Genomic DNA, 18,813 nt, shown 5'->3' with positions numbered 1-18,813 from the left:
ATTCATTTTAGAGACTGTAAGTGTTTCCAGCTGTCTGTGTGTTTGCTTTAGCAAATCTTCTGGGGCTAATGAGCAATTAGAAATTCATTAAGCCTGGAGAAATATCAGGTCACATTACATGCTACTATTTAGCTGAGCAGCAATTCTGCTGAGTTGGGTGGGAAAGTGGATACACCTGACTGCTTGTTTCTACTGCTTTATAGGCTTTAAATACGAGGCATCAAGTCCTAGCTATAGATCCTTGTAGAGAGTCCTTAAATCTGTGGTGGGTACTACAGGCAGTGTACAGCGAATGCCTGTGAACAGTGTGTGAATCACAATGAAAGCAGAGTATCTAGTTTGCCAGCTGAAGGGTGGTAGGCATGTTTCTGGAATCCTGTCTGCCTACTTGAGACTCCGTTAGAAAGGCCTTCAATATGAAACAAATGATCCTCCTAATATTTTGGAGTGAACATTTTAAAGAAACTTATTTTTTTGAAAATATTCAACTGGAATACCGTCTTCTCACTGGACATTAAAAATAGGAAGTTATTCACACCGCACATGCAATCTCTTCTGGGAGAACTTCTATGACAGGTCTCGGACAAGATCCTGCACCATATACTGTTTTTTAAAAAACAGTAGACTTCAGTCTGTGCAGCTGTTTCAATTGTTTTTTTTCCACAGTGCCCAGAGGGAAAATTTGACATACTTTGTCTTTACTTGTGAATAATATGATAAATGACTAGTGTGTGTGGGAAAAACTGAACAATAATGCACTCTGTGCAGAATCACTGAAACCCTTCTGAACCATGATGCTACTTTAATATGTCAATATAAAAAAAAAAAAAATTGCTGAGAAACCCTACTTTCCAGTTATCTTTTCCTTTTAAAACTGGTACTCTTGGTCTTCTGATGGCTTCAGTCCACTCTGAGACATCTGTGGTTTTTTTATAATTGTGGCTTTAGTATTTCTGACTTAATATGGAACAGATTAGTTAAGTTTTAGAAGAATTAAGAGGAAGGGAAGGAATAATAGCAGTTTTGCTGTCATTCCTAATATGAATGTGACTTGATTTCAACATCCTTACAACGCTGATAACTCACTCATGGATGTGAGTATGCTTCTTCCAGGTGGGCTTCTCTGAGCTAATCTGTCAGTGGATATGCCTCAGATCTCAACCTCTATGGTGTGACGAGGCTGTGTCATTACAACCTGATCTGTGTAAACCCAGAGAACTAACACTCAAGTCCTGGAGGCTAAAATGAGACTGAAACTAGCCTGTTCTAATATAAATGGGTGACAGGCTGAGATTGAAAGTTTTCTCAAAGGCTGGATTTTTGACGTGCAAAGCCTTGTTGGCGCCTTTAGGTATTAACATATTTTTCTACTACAAATTATGCATGGTCTCTCTATGGGCATCAGATAATCTTTACTGATGTAGGTCAGAAGCTTAGTCACTGACATGCTGTTGCCTTGATAAATTTGCTTAGAAGCATCTAAGCAAAACACATGATGGAATCTGTCACTTTTTAAATAATTTGTTCGTACTGGTAAAATAATAATAGGTGTCATAATTCTGTTAAGCTGACAAAGTTCAACTCCCATATTTAAAAGGCCACAAGCCTGACAATCCCTTAAATCAGAGTTTCTAGATACCACACTTCTAAATTTGGTCACTTCAGTTTTCAAAATTGTTAGTGGAAACAACATGTGTATAAAATTGTCTCTTAATTTCATGATGAGTTACATATCAAAGTTGTGTTTCCTCTCTGGTGTCTTGTCCCACTGTATTGCAGAAGCTGTCTTTTCGGCTGGGTGCAGTATTTGGAACATAAGCCAATGGATCAGGTCGGATCAAGTATCTATAAAAAAAAAATTATAACTCTTATTAAAGACTTGGCGTGAGCAAGGATGAAGTAAATGCATACAGTTGTAATGTTGAAAAGATCTGAGCAAGACTTAGAGACTTATTTTGAAAGTGCTTAGTCTAGTTCCTATTGGGTAACTTGGACACTTGGGTAACACCACTCACTTCAGATGCTAATAATAAAGCTTTTTCACATTTTGTCTGCCTAGACATCATCTGTATGTACTAGGCACAGCTAAACCTTAATTTTGACTGACAGCTCCTTTGTCAGTAACTGTATTTCTTTATGCATCTCCTTTATTCATTATGACTTAAAGAAGGGACAAGCAGTCCACAGAGTCATTTCTAAAAGAATTTTGTGAGAAAACAATGGGTAATTCTTGTCACTACACTCAACAAATAAAAAGCCTCATGATGATAATCTTGGTATAGGCTGACAGTCTGGAGATGTACCCTTATTCTAAGAACTTCTAGTAGATCTGAATACTTGAGGAAAATGCCTCATGAGTTTGAATCTAAGTTTGAGATGTTTAAAATAACTGCTTTTCTTAGGATAAGGATGGAAGAGGTTCCCATTAATTTGTAAGTGTAAACTCTGCACTGTTTTGTCAGCTGTCTCAAGTGACAAACTATCTGATCTGAGACAGCTTTTTGGGACTGATGCAGTAGCAGCTTTGTGCTGCTGCAGAACTAACATTTCGGTGTTCTGAACAGTGTTCTGAATCAGTGCTTTCCAGCACCACTGTGCTCCTAAAGAGAAGACAGACCACTAGATTCAATCCCAGTATCTTAAACTTGTCCAAAGATAAGCAGTACTGTTGAAGCTACTGGAAACTTTATTTCAAATCCTGGTTTTGAACATGTTTGGTTTTTTTGCAAAGAAAGAAAAATGAAATGTGGGAAAATGAAATGTGAAAGAATCCTTTCTCTCGTATTCTCAGAAATCTTGGTGCCGCATGTTTGTCCATCTCCTCCTCATCAGTCAAATGAAAATGATTAAATATCCAAATAGAGATCGTGTGCACGCTGTCTGGTGCTTATAAGGATTTACTGTATTACTTTGCAGTGGCCCTGAAGAAAGTTTCTCTTTTTACTGGCCATGAACTTCTACCATTCAGTATAATGAGTATGTTTTGCCCCAGAATTAATTAAAACACCCTGCAAAATTCTTCAACAAAATGCGAAATGGAAAATCCTCATTAACTGAACTAACATGTTCTGTAAGTGTATGACCAATCACTGTCATATACAGCAGCTCTGTGGGAAATCTGTTTTCAGCTTATTTAGTAACGGGCCGTTCTTGGCTCCTGAAGGATGCCTATAGGGCACCATGCTCCTCCTCAAAGCATGGGCTTCTGAGTCTGTGGGGCATTGGCTTTATGGTGGATACCTAGGAGAATTGCCTGATCTTCATGATTTAGAAACACCACCTGCCTCTTGCTTTGTTAACGTTTCTCCTTCTGTCAGGGCTAAAGTAGAATAGCAGTATTTTCTCTCTCTGAGTTTGTTGCTACAAATAACCTGAACTTGTGTAAGAAAACAGTTGACTTAAATATGGGATTAAAAAAAATCTACTTGTACTGTTCCTATCTAGATCATGTTCTCCTGGTATCTGTTTGTTTAAAGTCAGACGTATTACCCTCTATTTATAACATCTGATATTTGTTTTCTCCAGAACAACCTATTTGTTTTGCTGATCCAGCCAATGAGACTGAGGAGTAGTGGAAGAGTCTGCTCTATTCTGTTCATCAAATCCAAATGAAGCATGTTTAAACACATGAAAAAATCTTACTTTTCTTGCTCTTTTTTTTTTTGAATAAGTTTTCTTAGATTTGGGGGGGAAATTCAGGTGTTTCTGTATTTCTTTTTTTTTCTTTAGAGTAAACTAAAGACTTGTCCCTGAAATACATAATTCACAAGTTCTAAATCACAAATAATTCTGCAGTAAGTAAATCACAGCATCCCTTAAGTAAAAATGAACAAGACTGTTACAATTTTATCAAGGTTTATCACTGTAAGTAGCCCGAATATATGACTAGAGCCTTGAGGGTTTGTAACTGGCCTGATGTCACAGCTGCCAAATCTCAGTGGTCACCTTCCTCCCTTAAGCATATCTGGAGCAGTAGTGCATGGGTAATTCCTATGTGTGATCTTTGGATGTTACTGCAGATTGCTGAAATTTGGAACTCCCAGTTGCAACTCTTGGAACTGAAACTGCACTTCTGCATTTGATGTTTTTATAGGGCATCATCAACACTAACCCAGAGCAAATAAGGAGAGTGTTAATCTCCAGGAAAAAAAAGAACAACCAAACAAAAGATGTCAAAGGAACAAACAGCCAGTAGTGGAGGTTTGTTTTTTGTTTTTTTGGTGTTTTTTTTTTTAATAAGGAGAGGGCTGCTACTAGCAACAGAATGTATTGTACTAATTCTGGAATGAAAGAACAAGGAGTGTTACTGCAAGATCCATTTGCAAGTACTAAACTCTGATATAGAAAACAAACATCACACTCTGCTGAGAGTCAAAATGTTAAATGTTTTGGTACAAAAATCTCATGGCTATAGAATGAAAACACTGCTGTTCAGTACCTGTTTCTTAAGACAAATAGGCTAGATGAAATATGGAGTTATTAAGGCAAAGTCTGAACATATCACTTGAAATGTAAGTGCTTTTGTTTTAATTGTTCAATAAAGGCAGTGAAATCATTGTCCTTTAAGCTCCATCAGGTCAAGATACTAAGCATTAGCTTGCAAAGCTAATGAATGCAAAGACTAACAAGAAAGCCTTTTGAGCAACCAACAGCTGCGAATGCTGCTTTGTGTGCAACCTATCTCTAAAAGCTGAGAACTTCCTCATGTGCTGGTTCAGGGTTGTATGTTGCCTAATATACCCACGATAAAATACAAATTTTGTAGGATCCTAGTGAATGCAAAAGACAAACTTGTATAAGCATGGGAAATCAAAGAATGAAGGTTGCATCTATAGGACTTAAAGTGAATGCATGTTTTGGTTTCTAGTGTAGATATGCACAGAAATATGTGGTTTGGATAAGAATAAGCCATGTTGGCATAAGAGTGCAGCTAAGAAGTGTGATGAAGGAGTAACCATCTGGAGGAAGTCTGCAAAATATATTGAGAAGGGGAGAAAAAAAATATAGGAAGACTAGCCTTCCAGCTTGTCAGCAAGAAGGACAAATAGAAAAAGCTTTTTACCTGCTCTGGGATTTGTGACTAAGAGAACTGTAGAAAGAGAACAACTTCTTCGTTGCCTCTCCACTAATAATCCCCCATTGCATAAGGGTGAACTGGCTGCCTAGTCAAGAGAACTATAATCACATAGAACAGTGATTTGGGTTATTGAAACATTAACTGTTATCCAGATACAAGGATCATGTTCCTTGTGTCAGGTTTTAAAAAAAAAAAAAAAAAAAAAAAAAAAAAAGTCTGAGCTTAGGCTGAAATGCAGGCCCACTCATTAAACATCAGGAAATGAACGTACATCAAGCTAGGTAACAGTATGTGCGCTTACAGGCTAAATATGTGTAGGTAGCACACTACAAATTCAGTACCACTGCAGAATTATGCAATATTGGATTGCTGAGTACCTTTGTTTTTGCAAAGAAAGAAAAATGGAATGCAGGATACCTAGTCCACCCAGATAGACTAGGTAACAGTATGTGAATTTACAGGTGAAATATTAGTACACATCATACTGTGGAGTTCCATAACAATGAAAATAGTACTCCAAACATATATATATATACTCCAACAAATCTTATGATAATTGTCTTTGTTGTTTGATACAGTTAATACTATGCGATGCTTTTCATATACTACAGTGCTGCAAAGCACTATGATGATTTTATTTTAGTATCAGGAGGGCTAATAGTTCAAACAGTTTTCTTCCTTGTGAGCAAGCAGTGAGGTGGGTCAGCACTGATGTGGAGGACCTTGCACAACTGGGCTATGTGGTTTCTTTCCCATGGAGCAGATAGGGCGTGTTAGTATAGCAAGGCAGAGGCAGAAATGGCTCGGGACCTTAACATAGGAATCACATCAGACTTCAGTATGAAACAATGCCAGATAATTATCTAAAATTCTTGACTTTCAAAACTTTCTTGACAGTTCAAATTTGTGTTCACTTTTTTCTTGTAGTCTGCAAAATTCCTGGTAAGCAAGTGAAAAAATTTCCTATGTTAAGGTCCTGCCACTTGTATTTGAATTATCTTAAGCATGAATATCGCATGATATTCAGGGGAAGACTGCTGTTTACTTTAATGATCTTTGAATCCACGTAATAATAAAATCCCATTTGAAAACACTAATTCTGAAGTGTTGATCTTTCTATTAAGACTGGGTAGCTAAATTATAAGCAAGAATTTAATGAGAATATTAATTCTGTGAAGCTATCCAGCAGACTTGGTTAGATTATTTTTTTAAATACACAAAGTAAGAGGAGGATGAGAGAATATGGAGGTAAGAACATTACTAACATGTATTATGTATTTATATGTGTATTTTAAATATATACATATATATGTATAATTAGGTGTCTATTTAAATAGAAGTATCCATATTTTTATTTTTTGCAGGTGCATGGGAAAGTTTGGGGTTCTTTTCCAGCAGAAAGATAATAAAATAAATTCAGGCAGAAAGTGCAAACAGAAATTTTGCAGGTCTTGTGATTATTTTTTTTTTTTTTTTTTTGGTGCTTTAACTTACACTATATCATTCAGTTCTAATCTTGTATCTGGAGAAGGATTGATCAGGATGTAAGAAAGGGTGTTCTGATGATCATTCATTTCATCTAGAGGACAAAAAAAAACATACCAAATTAATTATATTTACAAACAAATTGTGAAAAGTATGATTTCTGACAAACTAATCTGATAAAAGATCATCTTTGGTTCGTAGAGCTGCCAAAAAGTGTCAGGTGTCAAAGTGATTTCAAATAAGCTTAGCAACTTCTTTTCAACTGTACTTGAGTTGGAACTATCTGACATAGCATCTTTTGAGTTATCAGCTCTCAAAATATCTTGTTTTCTTTCTGAATGTTCTAAAAATGTTCTTTTGCATTTTTTTTAAGTCATAGCAATTCTGAGTGCAACACAATTTTGGTGTAATTTACCAATCTGTCGTGCAGCTTATGTTAGTACGTGGGAAGTAGGGACTTCATCCTCAGTTGGCATTGAGTTCAAGTGATAAGCAAGGTTAAATGCAGGTGTACGGTGTTCTCATCCATTTCCAGATTTGGTCAATATAAACCTTTTTTCCTTTTCCCTATTTATCTAGTAAGCATTTTCCTTTTATCACCTGTGCCAATGGGTTGAAATGTGAATGCTGTATAAACGGAAATTGGTATTTATTTCTTGCACTTTTAACTATTCTTCTAATGGTATGTTGCAAATGAAGGCTGATATAAAATTTTTTTTAAAAGTTTTTGCCTAGTCGAGTCTCGCTACACTTTGTGTCATTGCAGTATCTTTTGTATAGCGCTCTCTTGGTACACTTCCTGGGGTGCTGCAGTGAGACTAGTTTTAATTTGATAGGACTAAAAAGGAGAGGCATTTCTTCTGTGTTTAATTTCTCTCTTCAGCATTTTAAGGAAAATGATTTGAAAGAGAACAGCCCCATTCTAGTTTCAATGCAATTCCTAAATCTTTTGTTAATGAAGTATTCTTGATACGCTGTCTGTAGGTTGAAAATTACTGTATTAGGTATTTTCTAGCATGTGTAATTTTTCTACATGCTTGTATCACATATTTGCACCACCATAAGTACTTCTGTCTAGAAAACAATTAGATAAGCTCACATAGACTCTTAGTATAGATGCAATTATACAGCTAAAATGGTATTTTACAATACAGCTTATTTCTGTAAGAAGAAACTGATGCAAAGTATTGTAACTAGTTATACAAGCACCTGTACCACCATACTAACATCACAACTCTGCTAGAGGCTTGCATAGTCAAAACTGTATTGTGTCTCAGTTGGCTTAAATGAATTCACAGTTAATTGAATTTAAATTTGGAGGTCTTACAGGTTATTAGGTTATCAATGTAAAAAGGACACTGAAGATGTGAAATTGGCTTTAGAGATCATCCCCATACATGGAGATACAGAAGCAGCTATGATTTTTGTTTCCTGTTTGGTTTTTTTTCATTGTTCCCGCACATGCGGAGAGATAGCTCCCTGCAGAAGTTAAACATACTTCTTAGTACTAACTGGCATGATTGATTCCTGCTAGTTTGAAAGAACAGGGAGACTTAAGTTTCCATTCCATATTTAATATATAGTGGGATGAGTGGGGAGTGAGCTAGCTGTGAAGGGGGGGTGAAAGGCTTCTGAAATTTCTTTCTGAACGTGAGGGAGGGTGGAGATGGCAGTGGGAATATGACAATCCAGGTTTGCAGCTGACTGCATGTGTAAAACTGGTTTGTGGTTCTTAGAGTTTGTCTGTACGTCCCCTCCCCCCCAGTGTGGGTGTTCCTGTTGTTTTAAAAGTAGAAGCTTTCTTTATAATGAGGCGCATCTGTAAGAAAATAGGGAAGTGAGCATGAAAAGTTATAAATCGGAATCAGGGCAGATAAATGTAATCAGATGAAGCATTTACCTATCAAAATTTTGCTGTTCTGCAGATGGTATATAATCTTCCTAAATTTAAATAATGAAATGAACATCTACTGTTGGCTTTTAACTAGGATTTAAAAAGAAAAACAGGAATACAACAAAGTTTTCTTGTTACTAGTATAAATATGAATCAATTACAAAACTTCTTTGTGGTTGACCAAATGTTACTGTGGACTGTGTCACTCCTGGAAAATAGTCCTGAATCTTCCTGCAGAGAGTCATATAGTATCCACAAAGAAAGCAGGAATAGTAATTATCCAGTTGGAGTGTGGGATAAAGAGCTTGTATTTACATATCTAATTTGTAAAGATTGAGCAAAACTATAGCCATGTATTCTGTAGCAGCCTTCTCTCACAATTCAGTTGATTTTGTATCAATAGCAACAATAAGAACTACTGTTGGGTAATACATTGCTATTGGCATCATCAGATGTTTTGACCCCGCATTAAGAATGTGTGCAGTTAAAATGGACAAATAAAAATATTCATTCTGCAGGAAATATCACATTTACCTTCAGTTCGTGGATATTTTAGGGATAAGTCAAATTTAAAAATAATTATGTTGAAAAATGAAGACTAACACATTTGTAAAACAGTACATTTTGGATTCTTCAAATGAAAATCGAGCATGGGAACCCCAGTGTTGGTGCTTCTGAAGTAGAAAGCACTAAGCTCCATATTGGACCTACTATGCAGACAAACAAGTTGGGATCTAAAAATTCTTGGTGTTTCTAGGAAAACTAGAACCCATAGTTCTGGGGGTCTCCACACAACATGCTACAGAGCCGAGGCCACAGAAAGGCAACCCAGGCAGCTGTGGTGCATATATTAAAAAGGGTGTTACAGAGCTCTTGTCAATAGCTTCAAAAAAAACCCCAAACAAAACCAACCAACCAAAAAAACTACACCCACAAATGAAGAAGCAACCCAGCATCATCCTTGCTGGAGAAGGACTTGATGGATAAAAATGGCATCTAAAGACCTAGTGAAACATGCTTCATAAAATTACTTTAATGTGACACTTTGGCATTAATTTTAAAAATTGTGGGGAAAATGCAATATCCTTCACATATAGACAACTCTCCACCTTGACATGTGAGTGAACTTCACAACAGTTCTGTCTTCATCTATATTTCAACAAGTTTGTGGAAATATGGTGCAGTTGTTCAATGACAAGGGTATGTTTATATATTCTGCATACACATATCGTGCTAAATATAAATGTGACTGACATGCTGCCTTCTGAGCTTTCCATCTGAAATTAGGACTAAGTGATAATACAACTGATTAAAAACACTCCAGCAAGTTTTCTCTCAGTAAAAAACCCAAATAAAATAAACCCTAAACAACAAACCAAAACCATTATGATAAACTTAGTATTTTGTTTATGGCACAGTTCTTAAAAATAAGTTCATCTTGCATAATACTAATGTTTTTATTAATTTAAAGTATTATAGTAATCATACCGTATCCTGCTGGAGAAAGGCCCAGATGCTTCATTCTGTTTTTCACAAGTTCAGCAAGCTCCTGTCTTTCTGACCTCTTGTAAAGGTTCATTCGCTGCTGGTTTATCTTCTCAGCTGTTTTACCAGAGTGTCTTGGTACTCTTCTGCTCAGCCGTCGGGCCCACTGCATGCTTTTTCGTCGTAACAAGGGATGATCAGACTGATCACTAGATGTTGAGTTACGATGATTACTACGGTAACTAATCTGTTCTTTGGTGTCTTTAGTGTCTTCCCATTCTTCCACACTGATAGAGATTTGAGACTTGAAAGGAAAAGGACAAGAGAGATTAAGGGCTTTAAAAAATGGAAGCAGATTAAGATGTTCTCTCCTCTTTTCAACAGTGCAGTTGAACATGTGTTTTGGTTGCAATGGAGCTGAGGGGATTCAGCTGTTCGTACTTAGAAAGTGTTCCTGAATTGGGCACCCTTTACTAGACTTTGACTTTTTATGTAAAAAGCTCATTTATGATATAAATACATTTGTCAAGCGCAAAAGCAGTTAAGCGTTATTTAGTGCCCGATTCCATTTTGATTCTGAGAACGACTCTAGCCTTCTGATACTGCCTTTCCTGAATCTAGGAATCTGTTCTGAATGACTTCTCCACTTTCTTCCAAGTCTGCATATTTTTAGAAATTCAAGTTCTGTAACTGCTTTTTGGATGTATGTTGTAGATTCATTAAGTAATAGTTCAACTTTGGCTGCACTGTTTTGAGTACTCTTTTAAGACCACAGGTGGAACGTGCCTGTTACCTGTGTCTCAAATTCCCAGCTATTTTTTACCTTCCAGCATGTAATATCTGGAATGCCTCTGTGTCTGAAAATAGGGACATATGCAGTAGCCTTCAGTGTGATTCAGGGCACCTCTTGCAAATGAGGTAATTAATTCCTACCTTAAAGTATAGTGACGTTGCTTTTTCACTTATATAGTAACAAACAAACAAAAAAAAGCAGACTTAAGGGCCAAAATCTGGCCCTCTGCTGTGTTTTCTTCATGCCACCCAAGTATGACCAATAGTATATGCATACAGCAGTACTGAAATAATTCAAGTGGATGGGCTACGTATGCAGTTCTAACATATACAAAAAGATCATAGGGAATACAAGAGGAAATATTTCAAAAGATAACTTCAAAATTGTTTTAATGTCTATTTTACATTTAACTAATACTTTTAGGTTCTAATTTCAAAACTAATTCCTTATAATCCTGAGTTACTGTTGTGATCTTTGAAACATGTCTTTTATTGGCACTGAAATAGTGAAACCCTTGCTGGTATCAGTGCAGTCATATTACCAAGTTACTGGTGACCGATTTCAGTGTGTTAAGTGTTTAAAATAAATAAATGAAGTATAAAACAAAGTGACATAAAGTGGAGCTAGCTCAGTTTGTATGACTCCCCAAGAACACAAAGAGTTCACAATATGCTGGAAGTGATCAGTGAATAAAGCAAATTTAACTGAAGAGCTACTGAGGTTCTAAAGGCCTTTTCGCATTAATATAAAATCTGAAAGCAAGATTCTGTTGACCTCATCAGTGTTGAATACAATGTTTCTTTAAGAGGCTCAGCAGCACACAGAATCTGTAAGGTTCATGAAGTCCATAAAGTAATATTTGATATGAGTAAGTCTTGACAGTGTGAGAAAGATACTAATTTTTTCCCTTTTGCACAGACTAGCTTTTCTCTGTGGAAACAAACAAACCAACAAAAACAACAAACAACCCCCCCAAAACAACAACAAAAAACCTACACCAAACAACAAAACAATCAAACCCAATAATTAAAAAGAACACTAAATATGCTTATGTTGTAGCACTTCAAGTAAAATCACATTTTTAATGTTCTAGACGAGGATCTTGCAATAAGCCTCATGCAAAGACCCACTAATTTATTGAGGCTGTTCAGCGTAGTCTGCAATAGGGTTTTTTTTTTAAATTACATGATTTTTTAAGTTTTGTTAGTGACTCACCTGATTGTTATTTTGGATAGGGCATAAGAGAGAACCCTGAATCCCTGTGTACGAGAATGCTATTTGATTATTTATTTGTTTGTTACATTAAATTGACATTTTGGTTTTGCATGTATTTTACAACATGGATTAAGGTAAGCAAAGTACATCCCATATGATAATGTGCTACTTATGAATGGGAAGGGTCTATTTGGTGTGAACCAATCTGATACAAACTGAGTATAAAGGATGGTCTTGTTTTGCCTTTCTTCCTGTCTGCATTGGTAACTTTCCTTGTCCAACTCCTTGATAAAACAACCATCTGAACTTGCTGGCAGTAGTATTGGAAAGGCAGAGACCAATCATCCTAATTATTACAGGAGGGTAGGTCACATTTTTTGAGCCAGAGATGAATCGGGAGAGGCCAAGTAAAAGGACAAGTCTCTTGATTATATGAATCTGTAAATCCTTAGCTTGAACTTTTGAAACACTGGGATAGGTGATTTGAAACCATAAATGAAGGTGATAAATATTTACTGAAGTGACTATTCAGTTTTTACGGTGCCTGTTGAGAAAGGTGTGCAGAATGGCCCTTCCCTGTATAGAATCATAGAACAGTTTGGGTTGGAAGGGACCTCTCAAGGTCATCTAGTCCAACCCCCCTGCCGTGGGCAGGGACATCTTCAACTAGATCAGGATGCTCAGAGCCCCGTCCAACCTGGCCTGGAATGTTTCCAGGGTTGGGGCATCCACCACCTCTCTGGGCAACCTGTGCCAGCATTTCACCACCCTCAGCGTAAAAAATTTCTTCCTTCTATCTAGTCTAAATCCACCCCCCTTTAGTTGGAAGCCATTCCCCCTTGTCCTGTCGCAACAGGCCCTGCTAAGAAGTCTGCCGCCATCTTTTTCTATAAGCCCCCTTTAAGTACTGATAGGCTGCAAGAAGGTCTCCCTGAAGCCTTCTCTTCTCTAGGCTGACCAACCCCAACTCTCTCAGCCTGGCTTCATAGGAGAGGTGTTCCATCCCCCTGATCATTTTCGTGGCCCTCCTCTGGACCCGCTCCAACAGGTCCGTGTCTTTCCCATGCTGAGGGCTCCAGAGCTGGACACAGTACTCCAGGTGGGGTCTCACCAGAGCGGAGTAGAGGGGCAGAGTCACCTCCCTCGACCTGCTGGCCACACTGCTTTGGATGCAGCCCAGGATACGATTGGCCTTCTGGGCTGCGAGCGCACATTGCTGGCTCATGTCCAGCTTTTCATCCACCAGTATCCCCAAGTCCTTCTCGGCAGGGCTGCTCTCAATCCCTTCATCCCCCAGCTTGTAGTGATACTGGGGGTTGCCCCAACCCAGGTGCAGGACCTTGCACTTGGCCTTGTTAAACCTCACGAGGTTCACTCAGGCCCACTTCTTGAGCTTGTTCAGGTCCCTCTGGATGGCATCCCATCCCTCTGGCGTGTCGACTTGCTTATGGGCAAGTCACATAGGCTTGCCAATGTGACGCCCATCTACAAGAAGGGCCGGAAGGAGGATCCAGGGAACTACAGGCCTGTCAGCCTGACCTCGGTGCCGGGGAAGATTATGGAGCGGTTCATCTTGAGGGCGCTCACAGGGCATGAGTGGGACAACCAGGGGATCAGGCCTAGCCAGCACGGATTCATGAGAGGCAGGTCCTGCTTGACCAACCTGATCTCCTTCTATGACCAGGTGACCCGCCTAGTGGATGAGGGAAAGGCCTAGTGGATGTGGTCTACCTGGACTTCAGCAAGGCCTTTGACACCGTCTCCCACAGCATTCTCCTCAAGAAGCTGGCGGCTCACGGCTTAGACAGGTGTACTCTGTGCTGGGTCAAAAACTGGCTGGACGGCCGGGCCCAGAGAGTTGTGGTGAATGGAGTTAAATCCAGTTGGCGGCCGGTCACAAGCGGTGTTCCCCAGGGCTCAGTTTTGGGGCCGGTCTTGTTCAATATCTTTATCAATGATCTGGATGAGGGGATCGAGTGCACCCTCAGTCAGTTTGCAGACGACACCAAGTTGGGCAGGAGTGTTGATCTGCTCGAGGGTAGGAAGGCTCTGCAGAGGGACCTGGACAGGCTGGATCGATGGGCCCAGGCCAACTGTATGAGGTTCAACAAGGCCAAGTGCCAGGTCCTGCACTTCGGCCACAACAACCCCATGCAGCGCTACAGGCTTGGGGAAGAGTGGCTGGAAAGCTGCCCAGCAGAGAAGGACCTGGGGGTGTTGGTCGACAGCTGGCTGAACATGAGCCGGCAGTGTGCCCAGGCGGCCAAGAAGGCCAATGGCACCCTGGCCTGTATCAGAAATAGTGTGGCCAGCAGGAGTAGGGAAGTGATTGTGCCCCTGTACTCGGCCCTGGTGAGGCCGCACCTCGAATACTGTGTTCAGTTTTGGGCTCCTCACTACAAGAAGGACGTTGAGGTGCTGGAGCGTGTCCAGAGAAGGGCAACGAGGCTGGTGAGGGGTCTGGAGAACAAGTCTTATGAGGAGCAGCTGAGGGAACTGGGGTTGTTTTAGTCTGGAGAAAAGGAGGCTGAAGGGAGACCTCATCGCTCTCTACAACTCCCTGAAAGGAGGTTGTAGCGAGGTGGGTGTTGGTCTCTTCTCCCAAGTAACAAGCGATAGGACGAGAGGAAATGGCCTCAAGTTGCACCAGGGAAGGTTTAGATTGGATGTGAGGAAAAATTTCTTTACTGAAAGAGTGGTTAAACATTGGAACAGGCTGCCCAGGGAAGTGGTGGAGTCCCCATCCCTGGAGGTATTTAAAAGTCAAGTAGATGAGATGCTTAGGGACATGGTTTAGTGGGCATGGTGGTGTTGGATCGATGGTTGGACTCGATGATCTTAGAGGTCTTTTCCAACCTCAATGATTCTATGATTCTATGACCGCACCACTCAGCTTGGTGTCATCTGCAAACTTGCTGAGGGTGCACCCGATCCCACTGTCTATGTCATTTGATGAAGATATTAAACAGTACCGTTCCCAATACGGACCCCTGCAGGATGCCACTCATCACCAATCTCCATCTAGACATTGAGCCGTTGACCACTACCCTCTGGATGCGACCATCTAACCAATTCCTCACCCACCGGACAGTCCACCCATCAAATCCATGCCTCTCCAGTTTAGAGAGAAGGATGTTGTGGGGGACCGTGTCAAAGGCCTTACAGAGGTCCAGATAGACGACATCTGTAGCCCTTCCCATGTCCACTGATGTAGTCACTCCATCCTAGAAGGCCACTGGGTTAGTCAGACAGGCCTTGCCCTTGGTGAAGCCATGCTGGCTGTCTCGAATCACCTCCTTGTCCTCCATGTGCCTTAGCATAGCTTCCAGGAGGATCTGTTCCATGATCTTCCCAGGCACAGAGGTGAGACTGACTGGCCTGTCGTTCCCCGGGTCTTCCTTTTTTCCCTTTTTAAAAATGGGGGTTATGTTTCCCCTTTGTCCAGTCAGCGGGAACTTCACCGGCCTGCCACGACTTCTCAAACATGAAGGATAGTGGCTTAGCAACTTCATCCGCCAGTTCCTTCAGGACCCGCAGATGGATCTCATCGGGTCCCATGGACTTGTGCACCTTCAGGTGCCTTAGATGGTCTCAAAGCAGATGTTCTCCCACAGTGGGCGGCTCTTCATTCTCCCAGTCCCTGCCTTTGCCTTCTGCGGGTTGGGTGGTGAGGCTGGAGCACTTGCTGGCGAAGACCGAGGCAAAAAAGTCATTGAGTACCTCCGCCTTCTCCATATCCCGGGTAACCAGGTCTCCCGTTTTGTTCTGGAGAGGGCCCACATTTTCCCTTGTCTTCCTTTTATCCCCGACGTGACTATAGAATCTTTTCTTGTTGCCCTTGATGCCCCTGTCCAGATTTAATTCTATGAGGGCTTCAGCTTTCCTAACCGGATCCCTGGCTACTCGGACAATTTCTCTGTATTCCTCCCAGGCTACTTGTCCTTGCTTCCACCCTCTGTAGGTTTCCTTTTAGTGTTTGAGTTTGTCCAGGAGCTCCTTGTTCATCCATGCAGGCCTCCTGGCGTTTTTGCCTGACTTCCTCTTTGTTGGGATGCATCGCTCCTGAGCTTGGAGGAGGTGATTCTTGAATATTACCCAGCTTTCTTGGGTCCCTCCTCCCTCCAGGGCTTTGTCCCATGGCACTCTACCAAGCAGATCCCTGAAGAGGCCAAAGTCTGCTCTCCTGAAGCCCAGGGTAGTGAGCTTGCTCTGTGCCCTCCTCGGTGCCCTAAGGATCCTGAACTCCACCATTTTGTGGTCACTGCAGTCCAGGCTGCCCTTGAGCTTCACATTCCCCACCAGCCGCTCCTCGTTGGTGAGAACAAGGTCCAGCATAGCACCTCTCCTCATTGGCTCCTCTACCACTTGGAGAAGGAAGTTATCATCGATGCATTCCAGGAACCTCCGGGATTACTTATGCCCTGCTGTGTTGTCCCTCCAAGAGATGTCGGGGTGGTTGAAGTCCCCCATGAGGACCAGGGATTCTGAGCATGAGGCTGCTCCTATCTGTCTATAGAGGGCCTCATCTGCTCGGTCTTCCTGGTCAGGTGGTCTGTAGCAGACCCCCACCGTAATGTCACCTGTCCCTGCCTTCCCTTTAATTCTGGCCCATAAGCTCTCAGTTGGCTCCTCATCCATCCCCATGCAGAGCTCCATGCACTCCAGCTGGTCATTGGCATAGAGGGTGACACCCCCTCCTCATCTCCCCTGTCTGTCCTTCCTAAAGAGCCTGTATCTCTCCATCCCAACGTTCCAATTATAGGAGCCATCCCACCATGTCTCTGTGATGCCAATAAGGTTGTAGCCCTGCAGGTGTGCGCATGTCTCTTGTTTATTCCCCATGCTACATGCGTTTGCACAGAGGCGTTGAAGTTGTGCCCCCGATGAAGCTGTCTTACTGGCTGGAGTTCCTTTGTGCTGCTGTTCAGGCGCTCTCCTGCTGACCTGTGTTCCTTCTCCAGGCTCTGGGCATCTATTGCTGGCCCTGGCGTCAAACTGGTGGGAATGGGATGGATTGAGGTTCCCCTCCCCTGGCATCTCTAGTGTGTTTTGGTTTTTTGTTTTTTTTTTTTTTTTTTTCTCCTGTATGCAGGAGGAAAAAATTAAACTGTTTAAAGACAAAGCAAAACCAAAGAAACCGAAACCCTCTTTCAAAGGCAGCGCAAAAGTGTGCCTGCCAGTGGCAGCTGTTTAATACATAAAAGATAAAAGCCCAGTGCAGAGTACTTCTGTGTGTCCCTCTCTGTTTTAATCAGTCTCAAAGTTTCTTTAAAAATACTTTTGTAACTATCATTGATTTATTTTGAGGTTTGGTTGCTTTAATTTCTTTTCATTTAATTTTCTTTTTGCATAGCTTGTAAACCTGCTGTATGAGAAGCATAACTGATGATATGGTGTCACTACTACTATATAGTAGTAATTGATCATCTTATGTTTTATGAAGTGTATATATCTTTTTTGAGATTCCTTAAAATAGAAGCATGGTAAAATCTCTGGAAAATACCAAGGTGTATGTTAAGTCTTTACATAATCACTGCTACTTTTACTGGGGAAAAATCTGCATGTTGCACATAAAGTGAAGAAATGTTTGCCTTTAAACCTTTTTATTTAAAGTTTCAGGTGTTTTGTTTTTTTTGTAAAGGCAGGTTCCCATCTCAAGTATCAGACTGTGTGACCAAATGAGTGTGATTGCTCACTTGTGAACTCTGTGACCCACAGGGGTTTTTCCACTCAGCCAAGGTGCTCCAATAGGATATTTCACACCCTTATTTAAACACTAGCTCAGGTTAGCCAACACGTGGCAGGAACAGGAATGTAGTCACAAACACACCAGTGTTCATATTTGAGATGGTCAGGGTGGTTGTGAGTATGGTGGTAACAGCACTACAATACCAAACATCAGTTAGTTTCTTGGATCTTTGTTCCCTTGCCTTGCTGCTCCCTGGGAGCTAAGTGTGAAAAAATATGAAACAGTTTTAATGTGCAGATTAATCTATTCTATTCTGAAGTGATGCCTTATTTTTATCTAACTGCAAGTTTTATGGTAAAATAACTTAACTGTTCTGTATACCAATAGCCCTTAATTGCATCTAGGGTTCTAGGAATTCTTTTCTGCTCCAACAGCTGTCTATTGTTAAGTATTCCTTTTCTGATAAACTTGGGGATTTTTGTCCATTAGCATTTAAGGTGTTTAGGATCAAGGCTCTCACCAGACTGTAAAGATGATCTGTTATCTTCAGAATTCAATAGGGACAGGCCCAATAGGGACCAAATTCCATTGAACTTTTTTGAAAGCCCCAGTCTGTCAGCTTTCAGACTTTTAATAAGACGTTTGTATCCAGAACAATGTTGCTTTAAGCTTATTTACTTAAGGATGATCCACTGCATAGTTCCATTTCCTGTAAGGATTCTACTCCCAGGGTTTAACCCAGTGTACTGTTTTTGGCTGAGATCAGTTAAATTTCTTCATAGTAGGTTGTATGGGGCTATGTTTTGGATTTGTGATGAAAACGGTGTTGATAACACAGGGATGTTTTTGTTATTGCTGAGCAGTGCTTACACAGAGACAAGGCCTTTTCTGCTTCTCACAGTGCCTTGCCGGTGAACAGGCTGGGGGGCTGCACAAGAACTTGGGAGGGGATACAGCCAGGACAGCTGACCCAAACTGCCCAAAGAGGTATCCTATGCCATATGGCACTGTGTTCAGCAATAAAAGCTGGAGGAAGATCAAGGAATGGGGGGACTTGCAGAGTTATGGCATTTGTCTTCCTAAGTATGTGTGATGGAGCCCTGCTTTCCTGGAAATGGCTAAACACCTGCCTGCTGATGGGAAGTAATGACTGAATTCCTTATTTTGCTTTGCTT

General features: G+C 40.8%; 1 protein-coding gene across 2 annotated transcripts in view; it reads right to left on the bottom strand.

Annotated features, from left to right (window-relative positions):
- Positions 1-1,347: 1,347 nt before the first annotated feature.
- KCNT2 (potassium sodium-activated channel subfamily T member 2) overlaps positions 1,348-18,813 on the bottom strand; it is a 172,912-nt gene continuing 155,446 nt past the window's right edge. For both annotated transcript variants that reach the window (XM_076338001.1, XM_076338000.1), the window contains 3 exons: positions 9,945-10,245; positions 6,572-6,656; positions 1,348-1,845 (listed from right to left, as the gene is read on the bottom strand). In XM_076338001.1, coding sequence (XP_076194116.1) covers positions 1,734-1,845; positions 6,572-6,656; positions 9,945-10,245 — 498 coding nt within the window. In that variant the 3' untranslated portion in view covers positions 1,348-1,733. The remainder of the gene's footprint in view (positions 1,846-6,571; positions 6,657-9,944; positions 10,246-18,813) is intronic.

The sequence above is a fragment of the Aptenodytes patagonicus genome, chromosome 5 (assembly GCF_965638725.1).
Source record: "Aptenodytes patagonicus chromosome 5, bAptPat1.pri.cur, whole genome shotgun sequence".
In the NCBI taxonomy this organism is placed as follows: Eukaryota; Metazoa; Chordata; class Aves; order Sphenisciformes; family Spheniscidae; genus Aptenodytes; species Aptenodytes patagonicus.
The sequence above is the reverse complement of the archived record's forward strand: the minus strand, read 5'-3'. Positions and strand labels throughout refer to the sequence as shown.